The 25,411-nt window shown below is 34.4% G+C and overlaps 4 protein-coding genes and 2 long non-coding RNA genes across 9 annotated transcripts; 4 read left to right on the top strand and 2 right to left on the bottom strand.

The window, feature by feature from the left end:
* Nucleotides 1-6,051: 6,051 nt before the first annotated feature.
* Nucleotides 6,052-8,255, bottom strand: LOC111832029. 4 transcript variants are annotated; one of them, XR_002835156.1, is made up of 8 exons: nt 8,096-8,255; nt 7,665-7,893; nt 7,478-7,544; nt 7,183-7,292; nt 7,001-7,048; nt 6,819-6,889; nt 6,519-6,647; nt 6,052-6,267 (listed from the first exon to the last, which is right to left on the bottom strand). It is a non-coding gene; the product is annotated as an uncharacterized LOC111832029 (long non-coding RNA). The 4 variants fall into 4 exon arrangements; XR_002835154.1 differs by having other exon boundaries at nt 7,665-8,255; XR_002835157.1 differs by lacking the exons at nt 7,665-7,893; nt 8,096-8,255 and adding an exon at nt 7,621-7,636.
* Nucleotides 8,256-8,884: 629 nt separating this feature from the next.
* Nucleotides 8,885-9,604, bottom strand: LOC111832085. Its single transcript, XR_002835222.1, has 3 exons — nt 9,522-9,604; nt 9,275-9,332; nt 8,885-9,187 (listed from the first exon to the last, which is right to left on the bottom strand). It is a non-coding gene; the product is annotated as an uncharacterized LOC111832085 (long non-coding RNA).
* Nucleotides 9,605-11,742: 2,138 nt separating this feature from the next.
* LOC17896251 (E3 ubiquitin-protein ligase SINA-like 2) lies at nt 11,743-12,970 on the top strand. The gene is made up of 3 exons (XM_023788510.1): nt 11,743-11,904; nt 12,343-12,900; nt 12,956-12,970. Exons 1-3 carry the CDS (start codon nt 11,743-11,745, stop codon nt 12,968-12,970), a joined length of 735 nt encoding a protein of 244 aa, XP_023644278.1.
* Nucleotides 12,971-14,181: 1,211 nt separating this feature from the next.
* LOC17895245 (E3 ubiquitin-protein ligase SINA-like 2) lies at nt 14,182-16,135 on the top strand. The gene is made up of 2 exons (XM_006302586.2): nt 14,182-14,409; nt 15,132-16,135. The coding sequence occupies exons 1-2, from the start codon at nt 14,311-14,313 to the stop codon at nt 15,882-15,884; spliced, it is 852 nt and encodes a 283-aa protein (XP_006302648.1). The 5' UTR covers nt 14,182-14,310; the 3' UTR covers nt 15,885-16,135.
* A 721-nt stretch (nt 16,136-16,856) lies between these two features.
* Nucleotides 16,857-18,626, top strand: LOC17895840 (E3 ubiquitin-protein ligase SINA-like 2). The gene is made up of 2 exons (XM_006302554.2): nt 16,857-17,143; nt 17,770-18,626. Exons 1-2 carry the CDS (start codon nt 16,958-16,960, stop codon nt 18,478-18,480), a joined length of 897 nt encoding a protein of 298 aa, XP_006302616.1. The 5' UTR covers nt 16,857-16,957; the 3' UTR covers nt 18,481-18,626.
* Nucleotides 18,627-18,736: 110 nt separating this feature from the next.
* LOC17895351 (E3 ubiquitin-protein ligase SINA-like 2) lies at nt 18,737-21,086 on the top strand. Its single transcript, XM_023787950.1, has 3 exons — nt 18,737-18,974; nt 19,254-19,793; nt 20,201-21,086. Exons 1-3 carry the CDS (start codon nt 18,801-18,803, stop codon nt 20,861-20,863), a joined length of 1,377 nt encoding a protein of 458 aa, XP_023643718.1. The 5' UTR covers nt 18,737-18,800; the 3' UTR covers nt 20,864-21,086.
* Nucleotides 21,087-25,411: the final 4,325 nt, after the last annotated feature.

Genomic DNA, 25,411 nt, shown 5'->3' with positions numbered 1-25,411 from the left:
TGAACTTTGATTTCTCAGGTATCCAAATTAAAAAATTTATTCAGTTTAATATGGTTCCTTATTTAAGAGAAATATTATAATATTAAAACTTTTAAAAGCTGAAATTAATTTAAGTTTTATAGAATATTTAAAATATTAAAATTGAACTCTACAAAATTTTAAAGTATTATTAATATTTGAACTCTAAAAATATAATAAAATTGTACGTAAATATGATTGAACGGGTTTGAGTATACATAAATATGATTATATTTTTATTACGGATTGTCTATATTTAAAATTTTTTACGGGTTAAGTTAAAATATAATTTTTTATTTACAACAAAATTGTCTCGCGGTGTATCGCGGGTTGACCACATATATATATGAATCTACTTATAATATAAATTCAAAAAATTATATAAAATTAAAATAAAAGACACACTTATAAAACTAGACTATATATACCAACTACGAAAATGATCAACCAAACAAATATATCAAGTTATAGACCCGTGGTATACCACGGGGTATATCCTAGTTATTGATAAAATTGTATTTTGAAATTAATCCAAAATGAGAAACTAATCTAAAAATTAATTGTATATAATTTTGTTCAGATAAGATATAGTCATAGTCAAAGATCTAAACTTAGAAAAAAAAATCATTGCATGTAAGGAAATGAAGATAAGACATAGTCATAGTCAAAGATCTAAACATAGAAAAAAATCATTGCATGTAAGGAAAAAAGATAAAATATAGTCATAGTCAAAGATTTAAACTTGGAAAAAAAAATCATTGCATGTAAGAAAAAAATGGTTTAATGCACGACATCGTTTCTTTTCTGTATGTGTATATAAGTAGCAAAGCACGTGTATAAGCCTCCACCAGACCACCACCAACACCACCACATCTCTTATATACTTAGATAGGAATGGATAACGCCGCAACCGCCGACCAAAGAGGCAAAGACTAATCTCAAGTGTTGACGTGATGGGATGGTCTTTGATACTATTCGACTTTGATCTTCTTGACCATCTCCTTTGCTGCCATCCATTGACGAGTCCTATCTTTCAGGTCTCTCTCTCTCTCTCTCTTCTTCTTGGTTTATAATTGGTTTGGTTGTAAAAATTAATAATTTCACTACTTACTAGTCTGAGAAGGATGATTTTGTTAAAATTTAATCTTGTCTACATTGGCTTAGTTTCTTTTCTCTACAACTTTGATAATATTAAATAACTAAGTTTTACTTTTCAGTGTGAAAATGGACATATAGCTTGCTCTTCTTGTTGTATTACGCTGATGAGGAATAAATGCACTTCTTGCACTTTGTCAATTGGTATCTATGGATGTCGAATACTGGAGAAACTTGTGGAAGCAGTCATTCTCCCATGCCCAAACGCCAAGCATGGATGCCCAGAGAAGTTCTCCTATGGAAAAGAGTTAGTGCATCGAGATGATTGCGGTTCTACTATCATTTCACTGTTTGGCACAAGGATAATTACTCATCAAGGTTCACGAATGGCCAATACGTTGACGTTGACATACATGTAAACATCAACGTGACGATGTTAATCCTTCAGGAATATCATCATGGTCCATTGGTTATTCTTCAGTCCTATAAGGGGGGAGATGGGTTATATGTGACCGTCAACTTACTCGCAGCTCCTTCTACTCCTAGAGATTTGAAATTTGGCTATGATCTCATCTAACGGAGGGGTTATGAACAACTTATTATGAATGCGACGAGATGACTAGGATTCTAAGATTGAGTTTTGAAGCTCCTGTGCTGAACTACATGTTTATTCCTTATAGTGTCCTGGATGAACGCTTGGTAGTGAAGATGGAAATTCGCATTCGCGAAATAGGATACGAGGAGGAAGAAATCGACAAAAAAGAACCTGAGGAGGAAAAAGATGATGATAATGAAAATGAAGACGCAGAGGAGTAATATTACTATCATATCATATCTGTTGTAGTAGGTTGTTGAGTTCATATTACTATCATATCATATCTGTTGTACTAGGTTGTTGAGTTCATATTACTATCATATCATATCTGTTGTAGTAGGTTGTTGAGTTCATATTCAGTGGCCTAGCTAGTAATGTATTTCTGATGATTTTTTGTTGTTGTTGTTGCTGCTTCTTTCACCCATGGGCTCTATCTCTAAACTCCCCGGCCTAAAAATCTTTTATGGCCTTTTTGTTTAACTTAATGTTTGTTTCTTTCTCTTACCATCGATTCTAGTTATACTTCTCTTTGTTCTCTAATAATTAGGCTAGTGTTTCTATTGTGCCCATAATTTTAAAACTTTAGAATGGATGGTTTCTGCCGTATCAATCTTACAGTTCCGACCTCATAAAAATGGGAAGAGTGTTTAAAACTTTTCGATTATTTATTTTAGTTATTTCAATTATTTGACGGTATTTCTCTTATAATTATCATATATACCTAAAATCCTTTTAAAATAATAAAAACTTTTTAAAATCTTATAACGTGAATTTTATTTTATCAAATGAATAAGTGAATTGACACGATGCTTTTTAAAAATAGATAATGTTTGTCAAGTGAATCCATCTAGATCTAATGTTTATCAGGAATTAAAAATCTTAAAATTAAAAATATGTGTTTTCAGGCATTGAGTAACGAAGTATACAAAAGTGTTTGGCATCGAGCTGTGACAAACACGGAAAACCCAAGACTGTCCGTCGCGTCGTTTCTATGCCTAGCTGACTGTGCTGTCATGAGCCCGGCCAAACCCTTGTGGGAAGCCGAGGACAGCGAAACGAAGACAATCTACAGAGACTTCACTTACGCAGAGTATTACAAGAAGTTTTGGAGTAGGAATTTGGACCAAAAACATTGCCTCGAGAACTTTCGGACCGACGTCTAATCTACTACTTTACATATATGTCTATCGCCTTTGTGTTGTAGGCATATATATTACAAATCTATCTACCAGCAGTGCTGCCTAAAGCAAATCTATCTAGCTGGCCCGGCCGAACATATTTGCTGCCTCAAGCAAATTAAAAATTTAAAGTCCATTTAGAGGCATAATTAATCTGTAAAAATAACCCAATCTACGTTTTCAAGGGTTCGAACCAACAATTTTGGACCTTGAAACTAAGCACTTGACCACTAAACTAGAACATCTATATATTTTTGATGCCTAAAGCGTACGTTTCATGGGCTTTAGCCCCGGGCCGACCCTAAGCAGCACTTATGTTCGATTACACTACGACGCCTTTTAAAAAAAATACTCCAGCCGATATTTTGCTTAAGATGATAATAATAATAATAATGTAAGGAAATGTTTCGTTGTTAGATGGCAATACATATATTACTAAATCTAGCCATGGGAATAGTACCCTAACCAAAAATTCCAAACTGAACTGAAAACCGAAATTAAGAAAAGATAACCGGCCGGAATAGATTATAATTTCCTATTATTGGTTACTGGTTTATTCGGTTTGGTTTGTCATACCAATTGGTTACCAAAATTTAACTGAATTACCCGCATTACCCGAAATTACCCATATTACTTTATCCGAAATTACAGTTAAACCAAAACTACCAGAATTAATCAATCGACCCGATTTAACTAAACTAACAAAAACTCTAAAATACTTAGTTAATTTTGCTAACCCAAAAAAATAACCGAAAAACATGATACCCGAAGCGAGCCGAACCGTAATGTAATTCAGTTATTGTTAGTAACTTAATTTGTTATTATTTAACTGAATTTGATATAATTTAACTGAATAAATATGTATCTCGTATATGTTAATGTAAATGATTATATTTGTGTGATTATTTTACGATTTTATTATAGTTTATAGATTATCTTGCAATTTTATTTATTTAATTTATTTGACTATTTGTTTAATTATCTTTATTACCCTTAGTGTTTTGTTTTCATTTTAAAACTTTTTCTAATGGCATTTCAATGTAATTTCTTCTAATTTATAGGGTTATTTTTATTTGTGTACTTTACAATTAATATAGTAGGATGATTATTTTACGATTTTTTTTTTTCATTTTAAAACTTTTTCTTATGGCATTTGAATGTAATTTCTTATATTTATAAAGTTATTTTCATTAATGAACTTCTCAATTAATATAGTAGAAAGGTACACAACCTAACAAAAATTTACTTAACTACAATACATTGCCATTACAAAATTCTTATAAATATACAACTTAGTTTTATTTATATTATAACGAGTTAAAGATTTAGCATATCTATTAATTAATATAAAATATCAAATACTAATTACTGTAATTTAATTAAATTAATAAATCAACATTTGTATATCAAAAACAAAATCGATATATCATATTATTTGGCATATCACACAAATTCGAGTGTCCTTTTATTTAATTAATTAGATTAAAGTATTCTTTAAAGTTTAAATACTTAAGCAACGAAACATTAGTAAAGAAGCAATGAATGAAATACGTAAGCAAGGAAAGCAAAGAAGGTTGCGAGAGGACACATTAAGGTTGTAAACAAACAATGATAGAAGCTATAAAACATGTAAATAAGTTAAGCATGTAAGCAAACATTGACGGAAGTAAGGAAACCAAAGAAGTTAATCAATGAATGAATAAATTGAGTAAACAAATATCAAAGAAACACATAAAGCATCAACCAAGGAAACAGGTTCAGATATATAAATGGTGTGAAAAAGTAATGAAGTATTGAAACAAAGAATCAAATAAGCAAAGAAGAAAGAAAAAAAACAAGTTATGCAATGTGTAAAGCCAAGATCAAAGAAACAAACTAGAAAGGGAGGAAAGCAAGCAAATGAAGCAAATAAATAAGCAAGTAAAGTAGCAAGCAAATGACCAATGAACTTAAGCTAATATGCATGAACATATGATGTCTGTCTGCACACATGCATGAATGTATGTATGCATGAATGTATGAATGTATGTATGAATGTATGAATGTATGCATGAATGTATGATTGTATGCATGAATGAACACATGCATGTATGCATGAATGTATGCATGAATGTATGAATGGGAGATTGTATGCATGTATGCATGAATGTATGCATGAATGTATGAATGGGAGATTCAAGATATCAATCGAGATAACACTATCAGAGGAAACCAAGGAACAATATTGATATAAGTAGTTGGTCCATACCTGGTCACTCACTAAAGAGTTTTCACTTGTTTCAAAAATATGTTCACAGAGTCCATTGGCTAATGTCTGCTACTTCATATAAACAAAAGAGACAATAGCGTCAAGCTTTAAGAAAATGTTGAAATACTAAACAGAAAAATCGATTATATACAAACTTGAGAAAATGATTGAACTTATGAAATTAGAATTTGAGTTCAGAAATCGACCGTCTGATTTGTTTCCTAGCCAGCATACTGATCGGTTTCCTTATCTGGTTCTTCACTTCTTTTTGAAACTACATATGTTTTGTTTTCATAACTTACAAATGGAAGAGGATTAGTCTAACAAGAGGACCAATCAATATCAACATTACGATAATTGAAGAAACGATTAATTCTAGAGGTTTCTTAAGATAAAGAAGATGATGACTTACAAGTATGCAAAGATTTAGGGCAGTTCATGGGCAGCTTACTGATATGGTTCTTGACTTCCTTATAGGTTTCTTTCATTCACGGATGATTAGACGTCTTTCCACATAAAACTCTGTTTATCACGATTACGTCAAGCTGCTCATCATGTGATAAATTCACTTCAATATGACTCTAGTTCATATTATCATTAGATCTATTATGTGAACAAATTGGATAGCTAGATCTAAACACATATTGCCAAAACATGTATAAAATAATAACCAACCTCAAAGCGGATACCTTAGATTTTAACTCACAGAACGCCTCGCTATGGCCATGCAACTCCACATCCATATATCATCTATCATTGTCTTCATATTCAACCAAAATATCATAAGATATTTTTGTATCATTCCACGGGCTAAACCTGGAATACAGAAACCAAGAACAATCAGTACATAAGCATTCATAAACTTTTATGAGAACATATGTCAGTTGAGTTGAATTTGTACTCTTGAATGCTGCCATAGCCAGCTTCATATTTTTTCTTTTTACGTTCCTTAATCTGAGAATTAAGAGAAGATGTATGACAATACCGATACTGAAATCTAGACCACTTTTAAAATTGTTAGCAAATCTCTTGGATGTTTTATCAAGAGTTTCATATTTCTCATGCATCACAGAGTACAGACTTGACAACCTCCGGGCCACATGGTTGATGAGCATCTCCCACAGAAGTCTTACCTGTATTATACCAACATGACTTTTTAAAAAAGAGGACAAGAACCCGCATAAGCAAAACACAAATTCAAATGTTGAAATCTCGCTACTACATAACCTCAAATGTCTCTCACACATGTAGACACATTGCTTATATATATCAAGCATGTTGTGAGAGAAAGGCGAAGTTTTGGAAATGTGAAATTTAAAATTTAGACACCAAAAATGTGATCAAGGGCATATTGTGTTTATAGAAACACAAATTAGAAGCATACCATGGATTTGAACATGTTTTCCGTTCCTTCTGGCCGCTACAATAAACCTTTGACCATACTCTTTAAGTTTCCGTGTAGTCTTACAACAAGTGATTTAGCCAGCATCACTTATAACAAACCTTGATATGCCTGTTTTTAAAAATAGATTGGTTGTAACTTGTAAGTTTAAGGGAAACGGGCTCACCAAATCTCCTTGATAAAAAGAGGAGACAAATGGCTAACTTGCAGCAACTAACAGTTGTAGAAGAAATGTTGAGGAAGGAAATTGTAAAGCACTCTGCTATGAATAGAGAAACTCACATGTCAAACAAGCTACGCCCTTAACAGCAACACTAATCATCTGAGAACTTTTCCAGCTAAGAAACCACCATCTATGACAGATATAACGGAGGTTAACCATCAATCTTGGTGCAAAAAGAGAAAAACAAAGATCCTGAACACAAAAGTGATACAAAGACTTGTTAAAATTAGATTAAACATACCATATTGAAGTCAATCATGTAATTTCTCACTCTCCATCATTTTTTCATCTGCGTATTTTCACAATAATAATTTGAAGAAAGCAAGTATAACTTCGGGTAAAAACAAGGAAACAATGTCTTTTTGTTTGGAAAAAGAACCATCAACATGTTACAATGACTTGTTAGGATTAGAATTAACATACCATATTGAAGTAAGTCCCGATGTAATATTTCACTCTCCAGAAACGACGAAACAATGTCTAAATAATCTTGTATGGAAAAAGAACCATCAACATCAAGGAGGACTATTTTCCTAAAAATAAGCCAATGGAATTTAGTTAGTAGTTTCTCATACTGATCCATCATATAGAATGTTTTTCGTTTATGAGGATTCACATGACCACATAGAGCATATAATCTTCTACTGCAAAAGAAGAAAAGAGAAATTTACTTCAAACTAAGCAAAATCAAATGATTAAGCTGAAATTAGAGCATTACACTTGGAAGAAGAAATCAACTTATGAAACGTAAGATAGTTATGTCTCTAAAGTCCATTGCAAAAGACCTGAAATAAGCATAATGATTTCTGAGAAATACATGACAATAAATGCATGTGATTTGAGAACAGAACAAAAACTTACTATGTAAGTACAACACCAGACCCCAATATGTTTTATCGAATTACCACAAGTCTGTTTCTTGCTTTGCAACGGAGTGAAGTGCTTTAATCTGCAAGTTCCAAAACGGTATACAATTGAAATAGTGTACAATAAGTGAAAATGTATACATAGATTAACAAACACCATCAAAAAATTGTGAGATCAAATAAATGACAACTTACAAGGGGGATTTCGTGGCTGGCTTATGGTCTAGACTTTAGATCTGGTTGCAAGTCAACGCCTAGTACCAAAACCCTGAACAATTTAAACGAACCAATAAATATTTTGGATACAAACAAGATCACCTTGTATAACTCTTGGTACATATACATGTAAAATCTCTAGAGTAAGCTAATGAAAAAGGAAAATAAAGAGAGAAGAGTGATCATAGAACTTTATTCTTTCTTAGTTTTATTCACTGAGGCTGGTATCAAGGAACGGTCTATGTGGTACTGACATTAATGACGATGAGGACTTTTCCTTGACAGACGCTCACGAGTCTCCCTGTGATGATTGGAACGGTAACATAGCACTATCTAACACAACATACATATTTGATTAGAAGATAAATTGAGACAGTTTCTGAATGCAAATAAGCAAGCAAGTTAAGGAAAAAGATAGGAGTAGCTAAGGAAGAAACATGTTATGTAAGAAATTAAGCACGCAAGCAAGGAAAATTAAGCACGCAAGCAAGGAATCAAGTCAAGCATGTTAACAAGGGAACAAACAAACAAGGAAGCAAGAAAATACTAAACAAATAATCATGGAAGGCAGCGAGCACACAAGGAAGTGAGAAAAAAAAAACCAATGAAACTATGACTAAGGATATGAAAGACGGAAGGAAGCAAGCAAGGGCCAAGTAAGCAAGGAAACAAGAAAAAGAGAATAAGTACGCATAAAATCAGAGTAACAGACAAAGAATGGAAAAAACAGGGAAGAAACATGTTATGTAAGAAATTAAGCACGCAAGCAAGGAAGCAAGTCAAGCATGTTAACAAGGAAGCAAACAAACAAGGAAGCAAGAAAATACTAAACAAATAATCAAGGAAGGTAGCGAGCACACAAGGCAGCGAGCATTCAGAATAATAGACAAAGAATGAAAAAACAGGGAAGTAATGAATGTGTGCAGTGTATGTATGCATATATGTATGCATGTATGTATGTATGTATGTATGAATGAATGTATGTATGTATGCATGAATGAATACATGTATGTATGTACAAATGTTTGTATGTATGTATGTATGTATGTATGTATGCATGAATGAATACATGTATCTATGTATGCATTTATGGATGTGTGTATGCATCAATGCATACAAAGTTCTCTGGTTTTGAGGTTTACGACTTGTCCTGCACTTATGAAACAAAACAAAACTAATGTGGACCGATCATATATATATATGTACATGCTATCAATCATGGTCATGTGTCGAAAACATACCTTAACTCATAAACAAGAAATGAAGCTTTGAGAGTGTCAGAGAACATGACTTGATTGCTTCAGTGCCATCACTAAGTTTTGGAAAGTCCAAAAGTGCCTAGTAAACTATTCATCATCATTTGGATAAATATAAGCAAGTTCGATACAACTACAGTATAACAAAATCTGAAAGTTTGAATGAAATCGACTAACCTGAAAACTTACGAGGGATAGTAAAACTCTCCATTGCATTTCATAGAAGTCCACTTGGCTGAAAGAGAAAGAAAAAAACAGTTTATGGTTCAAAAGATTGATCCATTACAGAAGTTGTCAAGCTAATATGCAAAGGCTAATTATTAATGTCTACACAACTTGGAAGATGAAAACTCCATATTCGTGTACCACTGATATTATATAATCACCACTAATTCTTTGGTTTTATTCGTAGGAAAAAACTCACCAGTCTTAAGTTCTTCATTGAGAAATGCATATTGCATAGTTCTAGAAGATCCAAACTCCATTCAACTCTACGCTTCCTGCATAGTTTTAGAAAACACAAACAAATCCTAGAAATCACCCGATCGTTAACATTCAAATTCGGATTTATTATATTTACGATCGGTACAAGAACTTTTGGTAACAGATCGATTCATTCGAAACGGTGGAGGAAAAAAAAAAACCAATCAATCCGATTAAAAAATTCCAGCAAACCTCCGTAACCGCCGCTTCCTCATTGACGGTGATGCTCTGGCGAATTAAATCTCTTCGATCACATCCCTCATCGGATTTAGCATCTTTCCAGTCTCGCGATCGTTAACGATCTGTCAAAACGAAATCAAAACGAAATCACAAAGGCTATCGAATACAGAATTGAAAAAGAAGAGAAAAAAACACGATGAAAATGACAAAATCGATTTCGCCGCTTCCGGGGTTAGAAAAGAAATAACAGTAATCGAATCAAGAAACAGAGAAACACAAATCGGGAATAAAGGATCAGAATCATCAAATTTGACTCGAATTGAATCTGGGATTCCAAATGTTTGATCGATCTTATGTAACTGACCTTAGAAATCGACGAGAACTGAGAGAACGCTCTTTACAAAATCCTAATCGCCGGGAATTAAGAGCATCGGTACTTCTCTTCTACAGACATTTTTCGAAATGGAGAATTCAATTTAGGGTTTCAAAACACAGAGAGAGAGGGAGAGACTTGTAAAATGGTTTTCTTCTTTGAACGGGTCGATTTTGATTTCTTTTTTATAGGAAAGTTTCAAATTTCAAAAGGAAGAAATAACCGCCCATTTCGTTATTTAAAAAAAAATCAAAAAAAAAAATCAAAAACAAAATTCAAGCTTTGTACACGTCACGATTATGTGTGCAATTGTATTTATGAAAAATGAACCGTTACTACAATTCACGACTTAAAAAGTTTGTTTATGAAATTATTTTGGTTGGAGCTTAATTATGATATAACTATGATCCGTTGACAACTTTTGATTGGTCATGTTAGGTTAATTAAGAAAATTACTTTATTAGATCATGTATAACTAAACTGATCTAATAAAGATTGATGTTTTGTACTCTTAATAATTATTAAATAAACTCCAACAAAATCATAAATTTTTAAAACATGAATTAAAAAGAAAATATTTATCCCGCAGTGTACCGTGTGTTAAAATCTAGTGTATGAAACAAAAATGTAAATATTCTCGCTACATGGGTTCGTTCAGCATTGGTCACCGGAGTTTTAGCAATTAACATGGTTTCCCCGACCTTAAGATTAGTTGTTGGGCCTACGAAGCCTTTAAAGTCACTAATATAAACAAAATTGTGTAAATGATGAGCTCAAGATAAGATCTAGTGATAGCATTACAATTTTTTTCCTCCACAAAAATCTCTAAACTTAAAAAGAAAACATTGCATGTAAAAAGAACAGACCTAGCTTAGATTTTATAGTGTTTGGTGTGTAAAGAAGAATTCGGGAAATTGTTTATGAAATTTCTATGAAATGCTTCAACTCGTTCGATTCCAAATAATTAAAATAAGATCTACCTTAAATTATATATTTTCTTGAATTTAACTGGTATGGAAAAAATATGAAATACAAAATTAATTTTACACTAAAAATGAATTTGTTTTGATAAATATACCTTTTTGTTGTATCCATTTTCAAAGATACTCATATATTCAATCTTAAAAAATATCTTATATTAAATCTGAAAATTTATAGAGTTTAATAAGGTTTATAAAATATTTCTAGATAGTAACTAATACTCGGAAACTAGGTCCAACTATTATAAGATTTTTTTAATTTAGTTGGTGTATGTTTTGATAAGTTTATAGTTACACACATATTTAGATAAATATTAGAGTTTTAGTGGCATTTTTAATTAAAAAATTTAAGGCATCTTTTGAAAAATTGTATTGGAAAAATTGTATTTTGAAATTCCCCAAAAAGAGAAACTAATCTAAATTAATTTTACATTATACTGTTCAGATAAGATAGAGTGAACTTAGAAATTTAGTCAACCACAGAATCTAAATTAAACTTAGAAAAAAATAACTGCATGTAAGGAAAGAAGGGTTTATGTCACTGCACCCTTTCTTCTCGATGTATATATAAAGCCTCTGAACATGTAAGAGCCTCCACCACCACATCTCATATACATACTCTGATAGAAATGGATAACGCTGGAGAAGCATTGAGCAGCCGCCGAAAGAGGCAAAGACTAATCTTCATGGATAATACTGATGATGACATGATACATACTGGGACACTACTCGAGCTTGATCTTTTGGATTGTCCGATTTGCTGCCACCCACTGACCAGTCCTATCTTTCAGGTATCTCTTCTTCCTGGTTTATTATTGCACTGCTTTACGAGTCCTACAAAGATGAGTTTTTGTTGATATACATGAGACTTTAGGATATAGCAATGATTAGTGTAATAGTGATTCGTATAGATACAAGAAGTTTTTTTTTTTTTTTTTTAAACAAAATATTTCTTCTAATCCCTTAGATATGTTACTTCCTTTCACAACTCTTTTTGTCGATATCAAGTATCATCGTCTTAATTTTGAGTATTTTAGCAAAGACACGATGTATAGAACAAGAAGTTTCATTTTAGGACAAGAAGTTTTGGTAAAGGAAACTTCATATAGGACAAGAAGTCTCATACGATGGACGATTGTTTTGGCTTAGTTAAATTTATATTTTTGTTAGTGTTTCTCTTCTCTATACAGCTTTGATAGTGTTATCTAACTCTGTGTTTTACATCTCAGTGTGTAAATGGGCATTTAGTGTGCTCGTCTTGTCATCCCAAGCTAAGGAATAAATGCCCTTCATGCTCTTTGACCATTGGTAACAATCGGTCTAGAATAGCGGAGAGACTTCTGGAGGCAGTCCTTGTCCCATGCCGAAACGCCAAGCATGGTTGCCCCGAGAGATACCCTCATGGGAAAGAGTTAGCCGACCATGAGAAGATTTGTGACCTTTATGTGTGCTATTGTCCAGCAAAAAACTGCAACCACTCCGCTTTCCAACTAGATCTCTACTGTCATTACACTGCTTGCCACAAGGCTAGTTGCTCAAGGTACAAGACTGGCCAGTACGCTGACGCATGGTTAAACATCGAGGAGAAGGTTTTAGTCCTTCAGGAATGTGATAATGAAGAATTGCTTGTTCTTCAATGTTTCAAGGGAGCACATGGATTGTATGTGGCTGTCAATTTAATGACATATTCCGTTCCAGATGTTTGGGAATTGGGCTATGATCTTATCTACCGGTGGGGAAATGAAGAGTTTACGTATGAAACCGACGAGATGACTAAGATTCAAAGGGTGAGTTTTGAAGCTCCTGTGGTGAACTATATGGTTATTCCTTATTATGCCTTAGATAAACGCTCGGTAGTGAAGTTGGAAATTCGCATTCGCGGGTTAAGAAAAGATGTCGAGGAAGAAAATGATGAGGATGAGGATGAAGACGAAGAAGAGGATTAATAATTATCATTTCATATATGTTGTAGTATGTTTGTTGCGTTCATATATAACTTTAGTTCCTATGTTTGTTTTTTCGGTGTATGCTTTCACCAATGAACTCTATCTCTAAAGTCTAAAACTCTTTTATGGCCTTATTGTTTTACTCAATATTTGTTTTTATCTCTAACTGTCGAAACTACTCATACTTCTCTTTGTTCGTGGCTTTAAAATTTGAATATGATATGCAAATGAAATAAATAGATTTTTCTTTTTTTGCTTGCTTTCTTGCATTTTGTTTAGTAAGTTCACTTCGCTAATTCGTTCTTGAATTTGGTGTGTAAAAACCGATTTAGGAAAATATTTATTAAGTGTCTTCGACTCGCTAAATTCCGAATTCTAAAAATGTGTAAATCTATAGGTTATTGAATATGATTGCTAATAGATAAAAGAATATAAAATACATAACTAATCTTCCATTAAGATGTTGAGAAACATAAATATATATGAAACAAAAACAAAAATAAACATTTGTAGATAAAAAATTTGGATTAAAAATGGGTATAAAATTTAGGGCTCGAATGGTTACAGCGGTTCAAGCACGCAAAAATATCTATAGACCAAATCATTTTTTATTTACTATTCATTAACTATATCTGTAGTAGTGCAGTTTTTAAGAAAACAAAAAAAATCGATGCACACCAATTACAGACCGTCTTTATGTACAAATATAAATAGATCCGCCATGGTTTATTGTTCGTACTAAAAATAGAGTAAACTAAACCGCTAACGGATCTGTTCATCCCAACGAATGTAACATTTAAACAAAAAGTAAAAGTTAAAAAAAGCTTGATTGGTAAAAGAAACGAAGAAAAAAGGGTTAAAATTTTTGATCGGTACAATGCTCTGAAAGTCTTCAACATATAAGTCAACGTTTGAGAAAACGTTATGGCGGGAAAATTGAAAACGGGGACTGCTTCAAGAATATCGGTTTAATCAAACATTGGTTAATGCACTGGTTTAGTTTTGGTTTACTGTACTCTCTCCTTCACCCATTACGTACAATGGCGCTTTTACAAAAAATAATAATTAAAATAATAATAATGAAAATCCAATTTGTCTTCGTCTTCCTCATCATCAACCTATTTGGTTCTTCTTCCTTCGTCACTAGCTCCAGTGAAAGTTCCTATTTTGGTTATTATCATCACTGTTTACAAAAGTAGCGAAACGAATCCGATCGATACCCAGACTTGATTCCTCCAGATTCCGATAGCTATGGCCGGAGAAGAAGTCGCACGATCTGGGACCTTAATGGAGCTAGATCTCCTCGATTGTCCTATTTGCTGTCACGCACTCACCATTCCTATCTTCCAGGTTCTTACCTCTTCCTAACTCATTCTCGCACTGTTCCTTTTTTCTCCTCTGGGTTTGATTCAGAGTTTTGAAAACTGTTGTGATTTTAGGGTTTATGAATGATTTTGGTGAAATTGCTGAATTAAGAAGCTTTCATTTACTTAGCATATGTGTGACAGTGTGAGACTTGTAGAATTAGATTGATTAGCTTCAAATCCATGCCTTAAAAGATGCTAATTCGATTACAGTCACTGAAATGTAGACTGCTTCAAGATTCGTAAAGACCGCCTTTTTTCGTTTTGATTGGATACCAAATGAGTTCTGTGAGTATAGACTGGTTCAAGAAACATTACAGTTTTGGATTTGTATAATCTTCTATTTGGTTCTAGTTTGTATAAAGCTTTTAGTGAAAATGTGGAATTAGAAAAAGTGGAATTAGAAAGCTTTCATTTTCTTAGCATATGCGTGAGACTTGTAGGATTACAGTGATTAGCTTCAAAGCCATGCCTTAAAGATGTTATTTTTGTGAGTCTCTGAAATGTATACTGCTTCAATGTTGCAAAGACCGCATTTTTCGTTTTGATCCAATAGCAAATGAGTTTTGTGAGTATAGATGACTGTTTCTTCCTAGGTAACATTTGAATCACCATTTTTGGATTTGTATAATCTTGTATTTGGTTTAAGTTTCATGGACTTGTAAATCCGAATAAACTAACTCTTAACTCTGTGAATTGGTGTTTCAGTGTGACAATGGACATATTGCTTGCTCTTCTTGCTGTGCTAAGCTGAGGAATAAATGCCCGTCCTGCGCTTTACCCATTGGTAACTATCGATCTAGAATAATGGAGAGAGTTCTGGAAGCAGTCTTTGTCCCATGCCCAAACGCTAAACATGGTTGCACAGAGAAGTTCTCTTATGGCAAAGAACTAGTCCATGAAAAGGATTGCAATTTTTCTCTCTGCTATTGTCCTGCACCAAACTGTAACTACACAGGCATGTACAAGGATCTCTATAGTCACTTTTACGCTAACCACGACAACTCGTGGAATCTGTTCGGGTGTGGGAATTCTACTGGTGCGTGGCTGCGGATGAGTGAGAAGCTTTTGGTACTTCAGGAATATAGAGGTGGTCCATTGGTTGCGGTTCAGTGTTTTAAGGAGCCACAAGGAGTGTATGTGACTGTGAACTGTATAGCACCTTCTGTTCCAGGAGTTGGGGAATACTCCTATAAACTCTCGTACAAGATGCCGATGGGAGGTAACACTATGACGTTTAAATCGCCAGAGATGAATAGGATTCAGAAAGTGAGTTTCGAGACTCCGGAGAAGGACTTCATGTTAGTTCCTTATTATTTCTTGGGTGAGCAGTCAGCGTTAAAGATGGAAATTTGCATACACAAGCTAGAAAAATATGAAGAAGAAGCGGATGAAGAAGAAGATGAAGATGAAGATGAAGAAGAAGATGAAGATGATGATGATTATGATGAAGAAGAGTAATAATCATCATATTATATCCACTGAAAGACGTTTTGTTCAAAGTCCATTTCGATGTCTGTCATTGTTTTAGACGATGCTGATTTTTTACTTCAACCATATCTTATACTTATGTTTATGTTTGGTCTTTGAGCAATGTCTATGTTTTAGAATCAATGGGAACACATGACCACCCATGTTAATATTGGGATGGGCTACTCGAATCATATTCTTACTCTACCAATACCATAGTCCGTTGATGAATGTTTTGGTTATTATTTGTTTTGACTCAAACTTGCTTTTGGTAAACCATTAGGTGATAATTGGATTTGCTAGACTGAGAAAGTTCATTTATATCGGAAAGGAACCAAGAAGACGAGAATTGGTTCTGCTTTCTCTACCAGCACTATGTAGTATAGTTTAATCATGAAATTAACGGTAACCAATATAGTTAACTAAATATAATATGGTTACATTTTGAAAACGATTGTATAATTTTAAACAAATATAATTAGATTTGGTAATTTGAATACTTTGTTATTTGATATTTTTGTGTATACATTTATAACTACATAGTTTTCGATGTATAATTTTATTCCAGGTTAACCAATATTTTTGGATATATAATTTTATTTCGGCTAAACCAATATTATTAGATATATATAACAAAGTATAAGCAATATATTTGACTAACTTATTTAGTATTCACACCCTAACTTAATGTTTATTACTCTTTAAATTTTTAATAATCACAACCAAGCCTATGTTTTCTACTCTTTTATGTTATTATTTGGGATACTTTTTTTTTTTGATACTTTACAATTAAACTAGTCCATTTCATTTAATTATTTAATAATCAATTTGTTAATTTGTTTCAATTAAAAATCCAAAATATTTATTAAAAAATGATATATGGAAGTAAACTGTAAAAATGATACAGAGTTAAACCTCCACCACAGATTCTGAAAAATTTCTGAAAACGTTTCTCAGGCGGGAAGATACAAAAAGGGGCGAATTAGGGATTTAGGGTTTTCAGTTTTTAATCAATCTGTGTTTTCACAAAAGTAGCGGCGAAGCGAATCCAATAGCCGAGAAGAATGGTTGGAGAAGCTTCGAGCAGCCGTCGGAAGAGGCAACGAGTTCCCTCCGTTGCTACTGAAGGAGGAGGAGAAGCTGAGAATGGTGGTGGAGGAGGAGATGTGACTCGATCTGTGACTTTGTTCGAGCTAGATCTCCTCGATTGTCCCGTTTGTTGTCACGCACTCACCGCTCCTATCTTTCAGGTCTTGTTTCTTACTTCACGCACTGTTCTTTCTCCTGGGTTTGATTCAGAGTTTGTGATCTTAGGTTTTATGGATGATTTTAGTTGAATTGTTGCTTTAGGGAGATGTTGTTTAGTAGCATATGTGTGAGACTTGTATGGCTACATTGAATCGCTTCAAATCCATGCCTTGAAGATGTTAATTTTGTGAATTAGTGTACATATGATGATTCGCAAAGAGGCACTGTTCTTTCTTCTGGGTTTGATTCAGAGTTTTGAAAAACTGTTGTGATTTGGGATTTAAGGATGATTTTGGTGAAATTGTTGCGTTAGGAGGATGTTGTTTACTAGCATATATGTGAGACTTGTAGGATGATTATAAGGATTAGCTTCAAATACATGCCTTGAATATGTTAGTTTTGTTAACTGTGTACATATGATGATTCGAAAAGACCGCTTTTTTCATTTTGATTGAATAGCAAATGAGTTCTGTGAGTACACTGCTTTAAGAATCATTATAGATGACTGTTCCTTCCTAGATAACATATAAATGACCAGTTTTTGATTTGTGTAAGTTTGTATCTGGTTCTAGTTCCAGTGGCTTTGTAATCAGAGTAGCTAAGTCTTGTGATTTTTCTGTAATTTCAGTGTGACAATGGACACATAGCTTGTTCATCTTGCTGTACTAAAATGAGGAACCAATGCCCTGTTTGCACCTTGCCAGTTGGGAACGTTCGATCTAGAATAATGGAGAAGATTGTTGAAGCAGCCATTGTTCAATGCCCAAATGCCAAACATGGTTGTACCGAGAAGTTTTCTTATGTCAAAGAATCAGACCATGAAAAGAAATGCAGTTTCGTTCTGTGCCACTGTCCTGCACCAAACTGCAACTACAGCGGTGTGTACAAGGATCTCTATGCTCACTACTATGCTAAACACGACGACTCATGGAATCAGTTTAAGTGTGGCAGTTACACCAGCGCATGGCTACTCTTAAGTGATAAGGTTTTAGTCCTTCAGGAATCTGGAGATGGTCCCTTGGTTGTGGTTCAATGTCTTAAGGAGCCACAAGGAGTGTACGTAACTGTGAATTGTATAGCACCTAATGCTCCAGGAGTTGGGAAGTTCTCCTATATTCTCTCATACTCGTATGGACATGAAACTATTTTGATTGAAAAGGGAGAGATGGATAGGATTCAGAAATTGAGCTTCCAAATTCCTGAGAAGAGCTTCTTGTTGGTCCCTAACTATTTCCAAGGTACGAGAGATTATCTGAAAATGAAGATCTGCATCCGCCGGCTAAAAAAAGATGAAGAAAAAGCTGATGAAGAAGAAGAAGAAGATGATGAAGAAGAGTAATAATCATCATACCATAGGTCGTTCTGTTCATAACTTCTTCGTACCTTCTAAATACATTTCTGATGTTTTCTACAGCAACTTTATTTCGTCATATATGCAAATTTTCATGACTCTTTGAAGCTATGTGTATGACATTTTTACTGTTACAGAGCCTCTCGTTTTATAAAAAAAATCACCTTGTATATGGAGTAAAAAAGTAAAAACTGTAAATGTTAAAAAGTTAGAAAAAATAACCTCCACGGCTCCACCACAGATTCTGAAAACCTCTACAAACGTTCAAGGCGGGACGATAGAAAAGGCGAATTAGGGTTCCGATAGCTATGGCCGGAGAAGCGACGAGCAGCCGCCGAAAGAGGCAACGACTTGTTGAAGAAGAAGAAGAGGAAGGCGAGAACAGTGGAGGAGATGTGGTGGCAAGATCTGGGACATTGTTGGACCTCGAACTTCTCGATTGTCCTGTTTGCTTTGACTCACTCACGAAACCTATCTTTCGGGTATTTTCTTCTTACTTCCACCACTTTTCTCCTTTCTTTAACGTTTTGGAACCCTAGCTTCAGTGATTTAGTTAGAAAGTTTCTGCCTTAGTGCCTTTATGTTAAAATTTTGTTTCTATTTGATTGAATTGCAAACTTGGTGAAATGATCTGTTTCAGATTGTGTAAGCTTATGATATATTTGGTGAATCTGATTTAATCTTGACGACTGTGTGGTTGACAAGTTATACTTAGTGAAAAGGCATTGCTACTTAACTAACTGTGTGGTTTTGAATCTCAGTGTGACAGTGGACATGTCGCGTGTTCGTCGTGTTGTACTAAGATGATGAACATATGCCCTTCTTGTGATGATCCCATTGGTGAGTTTAGATGCTTTATAATGGAAAAAGTTGTCGAAGCAATAGTTGTTCAAAGAGAAGAAGACGAAGAAGAAGAAGAAGAAGACGAAGAAGAAGAAGACAAAGAAGAAGAAGAAGATGAAGAAGAAGACAAAGAAGAAGAAGAAGAAGGTGAGAATGGTGAAGGAACGAGGACTGAAAGTGTAGACGGTGATCTTGTGATCTCAGAAGAAGAAGAAGAAGAAGAAGAAGAAGAAGAAGAAGGTGAGAATGGTGAAGGAACGAGAACTGAAAGTGTAGACGGTGATCTTGTGATCTCAGAAGAAGACAAAGAAGAAGAAGGTGATAATAGTGAAGGAACGAGGACTGAAAGTGTAGACGGTGATCTTGTGATCTCCGAGACACAATCAGGAACGCTGCTCGATCTACAGCTTCTCGATTGTCCTGTTTGCTCTAAGGCACTCACGGCTCCTATCTTTCAGGTCTTATCTTCTTACTTCCACCACTCTTCTCCTATAATAATCGCATCTTAATTCATAATTTTGAAAAAGTGTTGTGGTTTATTATGTTTATAGATAAAATTTTGTAAAACGTAACATTAAGAAAAGCTAGGAACCATAGGTTTTGTTGATATGAGAATTTAGTGAGATAGCTGTGATTAGCTAGAAATTCATGCTTTACAAATAACTAGGAACCATTTCAGATTTGTATAAGCTTATATTTGTTAATTGTTTTGGTGACTTTGAACATTGACTTCTCAAAATTTATCTTGACTACCACATTGAGTTGATAAGTTACTTAAAGAGTAGTGAAAAGCCTTCTCTACGTTTCTTTTCTCTGTGATACTCCTGTGGGTAACAATAACTAATTGTGTTGTTTTTAATCTCAGTGTGATAGCGGACATATTGCTTGCCAGTCATGCTGTAAGAAACAGAGGTATAAATGCTCTGCTTGTTATTTACCAATCGGTAACTATCGATGCCGAATACTGGAGACTGTCGTAGAAGCAGTCATTGTCCCATGCCCGAACGCCAAATATGGTTGCAGTGAGAAGTTCTATTACGGAAAAGAACTAGTCCACGAGAAAGAATGCATTTTCACTCCGTGTTACTGTCCTGCACCAGACTGCAACTACAGAGGCATGTACAAGGATCTGTATAGCCACTACGATGCTAACCACAAGAGTTGGTGTGGCTATGATCATTTCGGTAGTGGCCATGAGACTGATGCATGGCTACCATTCAGTGAAAAGATTCTTGTCCTTCAGGAATATCAAGATGGTCCATTGGTTGTAATTCAGGGTTTCGAGAAGCCAGATGGAGTGTCTTTCACTGTGAACTGTATAGCACCTTCTGCTCATGGAGTTGGGGAGTTTGCTTTTGTACTCTCTGACTCGTATGGAGGTGAACATTGGACAAGAGGATCAGATAAGATGAATAAGATTCAGAAAGTGAGCTTTCAAGCTCCTGAGAAGTGCTTCATAACAGTTCCCATGTCTAATCTTAAGATGAAGATTCGCATCACCCGGCGAAACGAAGAAGAAAGAAGATGAAGTCGAAGAGGAGTAATTATCATATCAGATCCTTGGTATGTCGTTTTGTTCATATATCAGTTGCCTGCTACTTAGAAAGCCTGACCCTTTTTGTTTGTTTGTTTGTTGTAGCTAGTTTTATCTATGCACTCTAAATCGCATATATGTTCGGTTTATCGTTTTACTGAATGATGTTTCTTTCTTCAACCATCGATTATATATTCGTATGTTTGTTCTTTGAGCCTTGTCTATGTTTTTAATACTGCAATCCATGACTAAGCTACCTATGGTCATCTGCGAATGGTCACTCGACATTCAATCATGTTTGCAAAGACCGATTCATTAATAATACTTCTAATACAAAACATAGACATGATAAGAAGTGGAGAAAACGTCAGAAGACAGCAATGTTGTGTTCAAACCTGAGTAAAGTTTCTAATCCAGCAATGTTGTCAAAGAAGCCAACATTAGAAGACAGCTACACTATTTACACTGACTTTTTGATAGAACTTAGAGAGGAGAGCATTCACTGTGTTATTGTAAGAACAGAGCACTGGCTCTGTTTTTCAGTTTTTCTAAGTCTACCTAATCAACTAACCTTTTGGTGTAGAGAGGTTATGATTGCTTTTATCCATATAATATTCTTTAACGTGTTTGTAATTCTCTAAAGCGTTCACTCTTGATTTTGAGTTAGAAACTCGTGAACTTTGAATACACGCAAGGAGAGTTTAGCTTTTTGTTGATAGAGCTTTACTTCTTTAATGATATAACCAAGGCACAGGACCTAGAATGTTTTGACAAGAAGGCTCATGTCATGGTAAAGATAGAGCAAGTAAAACAACGAATCAACAATGTAGTGAGAAACAAAGAAAGCTTCTTAAAAGTTTAGCAACATATCTACCAGTTTTTCTACTTTTTTTCAAAGTAGCAATTAACAATTCATATACTTGGTAATTCCCTAGGTGATGATAACACTCTTTTCCCAAGTTTAGATTCCTACAACTGTCATTTACTTTATATATTAAAAAAAAATATTAGTATTGACGTAATTGTTTTTAAGTTTTAACTGAATTAAGTGAAATAATTTTTCTTTTGTTACCATTAAAAACGAAAAGAAATATACATAAAACATTCGAAACTTTTTAGAAAAAATGAAAGTAATATGAAACGTTTCAGCGGGAATACTAGGGTTTCACTCAACTTGTTTAAATAATAGCAACAAAGCGACGACTTATCATATTCCATACTTAGCACCTTTCCAAAACTTCCTATAGCCATGTATTAACACTCTCAAATATTAAAACTGATTCTCATTAATGTTTCCTAAGTCTGTACAACAGTATTTATATGTACATGTATATCAGATAAGATATAAGCTAAAGGAGACTTATATCTTCTAACTATACAATAAACCTTATACACATATATGTTAATATACCCCCCTCAAACCGAATGAGCTTTTGGTGAAAAGAGGTTTGATATCGACATGCGGCCAAGAATGTTATGAAATGGACCCGGATGCAATGGCTTTGTCAGGATGTCTGCAATCTGATTCCCTGTAGAGACATGAAAGAGCTTTAAGAAGCCACTCTTTATCTGATCTCTAGTAGTGTGGCAGTCAATTTCCACGTGCTTCGTCCTCTCATGAAAAACAGGGTTTGTTGCAATGTATATTGCAGACTTACTGTCACAGAACAACTTAACCTGAGAATCCAATGTGATATGTAGATCCTTCAAAAGTTGGTTGAACCACAGTAATTCTTTTGTAGTTTGCGCCATGCTCCTGTATTCAGCCTCAGTGCTGCTTGAACTCACCACGTCCTGCTTTTTCGATTTCCATGTGATCAATGAAGAGCCTAGAAAGACAGCCATTCCAGAGACTGATCTGCGTGAGTCCTTGCAAGTACCCCAGTCTGCATCAGCAAAACCATTGAGACAAATATCTGATGATGCAGAGAAGAAAAGTCCTTGGCCAGGGCTATTCTTCAAGTATTTGAGTATATGACGAGCAGCCTCCATGTGAACATCAGTAGGACAAGATAAGAATTGACTTATTCTGTTTACTGCAAATGTGATATCAGGTCTGGTAATGCACAAATATAGCAGCCTTCCTATCAATTCTCTATATGGAGTAGAGTCTGGGAGTAATTCCCCTGTTTCCTTTGTTAACTCCTTTTTAGGATCCATTGGAACAGGTTTGGGCTTGCATCCCAACATTCCTGTATCAGTCAATAAATCCAAGCAATACTTTCTTTGACAAACAGAAATGCCTTCTCTATTTTTAGCAATTTCCAGTCCTAGAAAATACTTTGCCTGTCCAAGATCCTTTGTTTTGAATTTTTTAGCAAGAGTAGCCTTAACAGAAGCTACTGCTGTCTCATCATTGCTTGCAATCAAAATATCATCTACATAAACCAGTAAGGTAATGTAAGATGTACCTTGTACTTTGACAAACAATGTGTTGTCTGCAGGAGACTGTAAGAATCCATCGTCCAGTAGAGCAGAAGATAAACACTTGTACCATTGTCGTGATGCTTGTTTAAGACCATAAATGGACTTGTGTAATCTGCATACTGGGTTGGAAGGAAGAACTCCAGAAGCTGGTGTGAAACCTTGAGGCAAACTCATATAAATTTCCTCTTCGAGATCACTGTGCAAGAAAGCACTAGTAATATCCATTTGAGATAAGCTCCAGTTCTTCTTAGCTGCAAGATCCAATATCAGTTTCACACTTGCAAGTTTAGCAACAGGTGAGAATGTCTCAAAATAGTCTACTCCTTCCTGTTGTGTGAAACCCTTAGCAACTAATCTAGCCTTGTATCTTTCTATACTACCATCAGCATGATACTTAATGGTGTAAACCCATTTACATCCCACCACATTCTTCCCTGGTGGTAATGAGACAACACTGTATGTCTTGTTAAGCTCCATAGATTCCAACTCCACATTCATCGCTTTCGTCCACTGTTGTGATGCTATGGCCTGTGAGAAATTTTTGGGTTCTGTTTCTAGGGAAATAGAGAGTATATATTCCTGATATGGTTGCTTGACTTTTTGGTAGGAAAGGAAAGAAGAAATAGGATAAGGTGTGGTATGTGGTTTAGAAGAAGTAGAAGAATGATGAGAAGAAGAAATTTGTGTAAGAGAACAATGATAGTCAGAGAGATAACCTGGAACTTTTGCTTGTCGCTTTGATCTGGCATTTGGTAATGACACCATGGTCGTCTCTGCAGGCACAGTCTCAGTAACAGGATTGATGATACTAGAGTGGTTTAGATGTGTAGCACTGTTAGGAATTGTAGATGCATGAGATGATGAAGAAGCTACAGATGTATGCATGTCATTATTCTCATGTTGAATGATGTCAGGAATAGACAAAGGTAAAACAAGTTTCTTAAAAATATCTTCATTATTCTGAAACTGTTTATCTGTTTTAAAAGGAAACAAAGTTTCATGGAAAATAACATTTCTCGAAACAGAGACAAGATTAGTATCCAAATGTAAAATTTTGTAACCCTTATAACCAAAAGAATAACCCAAGAAAACACATTGATCAGCTCTTTCACTAAACTTATGTCTATCTTTTGGTAAAGTAGAAGCATAACAAAGACAACCAAAAGATCTAAGAAAAGCATAATCAGGTGATTTCTTTTGAAGTAGTTCATATGGTGTAACATTGTTTAAAAGAGGAGAAGGAGTTCTATTTATAAGGAAAACAGCTGTTAAAAGGCAATCACTCCGATATTGTAAAGGCACATTTGATTGAAACAATAATGCTCTAGCCACATTTAACAAATGCTGATGTTTCCTTTCAACAACAGAATTCCGTTGAGGTGTGTAAGCACAAGAAAATTGATGAACCATACCATGTTCCCTAACTAAATCAGTGAATGCTAATTCTGGTGCATTATCACTCCTAATAGCCTTGACTTTGCACTTATATTGAGTCGAAACATATGTAAGAAATAGTGGAAACAATTTTATTACTTCACTTTTGTTTTTCAACAGATATACCCATGTAACTCTAGTACAATCGTCTACAATAGTGAGAAAAAACCTATAACCCTCAACAGACTCAACTGAGAATGGACCCCAAATATCTAAATGAAGAAGATCAAAAGGAAAACTAGAAAGGTGATTATTAGACTCATATGACAATCTCTTTTGTTTTGCTAGTGGACAGACAGAACAATGTTCATTATTTTCCAAACTAGATAAAGGCAGAGATAGAACTTTAGACAAAACCTTTAACTTGTTAGAAGATGGGTGTCCTAAGCGTTGATGCCAAAGATTCCCATCAACCTTCAAGGATTCAGAGAAATGGTGTGAAGTCGACTGAGATGGTAAAGCAATGGTGGAATCTGACGAATGGTGTAATATAGATGTATCAGGTTGCAGAATGTACAAGTTATGCAGTAAAATGCCTTTACCAATCATAAGCCCTGAATAGACTCCTGAAGATAACAAAAATCAGGAAAGAAATGAGCTGAACCATTACTATTTTGTAACAAACTACTAACAGAAATGAGGTTAAATTTGAATGATGGAACATGCAAAACATTATGCAAA

The sequence above is a fragment of the Capsella rubella genome, unplaced genomic scaffold (assembly GCF_000375325.1).
Source record: "Capsella rubella cultivar Monte Gargano unplaced genomic scaffold, Caprub1_0 scaffold_2, whole genome shotgun sequence".
In the NCBI taxonomy this organism is placed as follows: domain Eukaryota; kingdom Viridiplantae; phylum Streptophyta; class Magnoliopsida; order Brassicales; family Brassicaceae; genus Capsella; species Capsella rubella.
The sequence above is the reverse complement of the archived record's forward strand: the minus strand, read 5'-3'. Positions and strand labels throughout refer to the sequence as shown.

Coding starts and splice junctions, on each gene's coding strand:
- LOC17896251 (XM_023788510.1), top strand. CDS start 11,743: ATGGATAACGCTGGAGAAGCATTGAGCAGCCGCCGAAAGAGGCAAAGA. Junction 11,905..12,342: donor TGACCAGTCCTATCTTTCAG/GTATCTCTTCTT, acceptor TTTACATCTCAG/TGTGTAAATGGGCATTTAGT.
- LOC17895245 (XM_006302586.2), top strand. CDS start 14,311: ATGGCCGGAGAAGAAGTCGCACGATCTGGGACCTTAATGGAGCTAGAT. Junction 14,410..15,131: donor TCACCATTCCTATCTTCCAG/GTTCTTACCTCT, acceptor TTGGTGTTTCAG/TGTGACAATGGACATATTGC.
- LOC17895840 (XM_006302554.2), top strand. CDS start 16,958: ATGGTTGGAGAAGCTTCGAGCAGCCGTCGGAAGAGGCAACGAGTTCCC. Junction 17,144..17,769: donor TCACCGCTCCTATCTTTCAG/GTCTTGTTTCTT, acceptor CTGTAATTTCAG/TGTGACAATGGACACATAGC.
- LOC17895351 (XM_023787950.1), top strand. CDS start 18,801: ATGGCCGGAGAAGCGACGAGCAGCCGCCGAAAGAGGCAACGACTTGTT. Junction 18,975..19,253: donor TCACGAAACCTATCTTTCGG/GTATTTTCTTCT, acceptor TTTGAATCTCAG/TGTGACAGTGGACATGTCGC. Junction 19,794..20,200: donor TCACGGCTCCTATCTTTCAG/GTCTTATCTTCT, acceptor TTTTAATCTCAG/TGTGATAGCGGACATATTGC.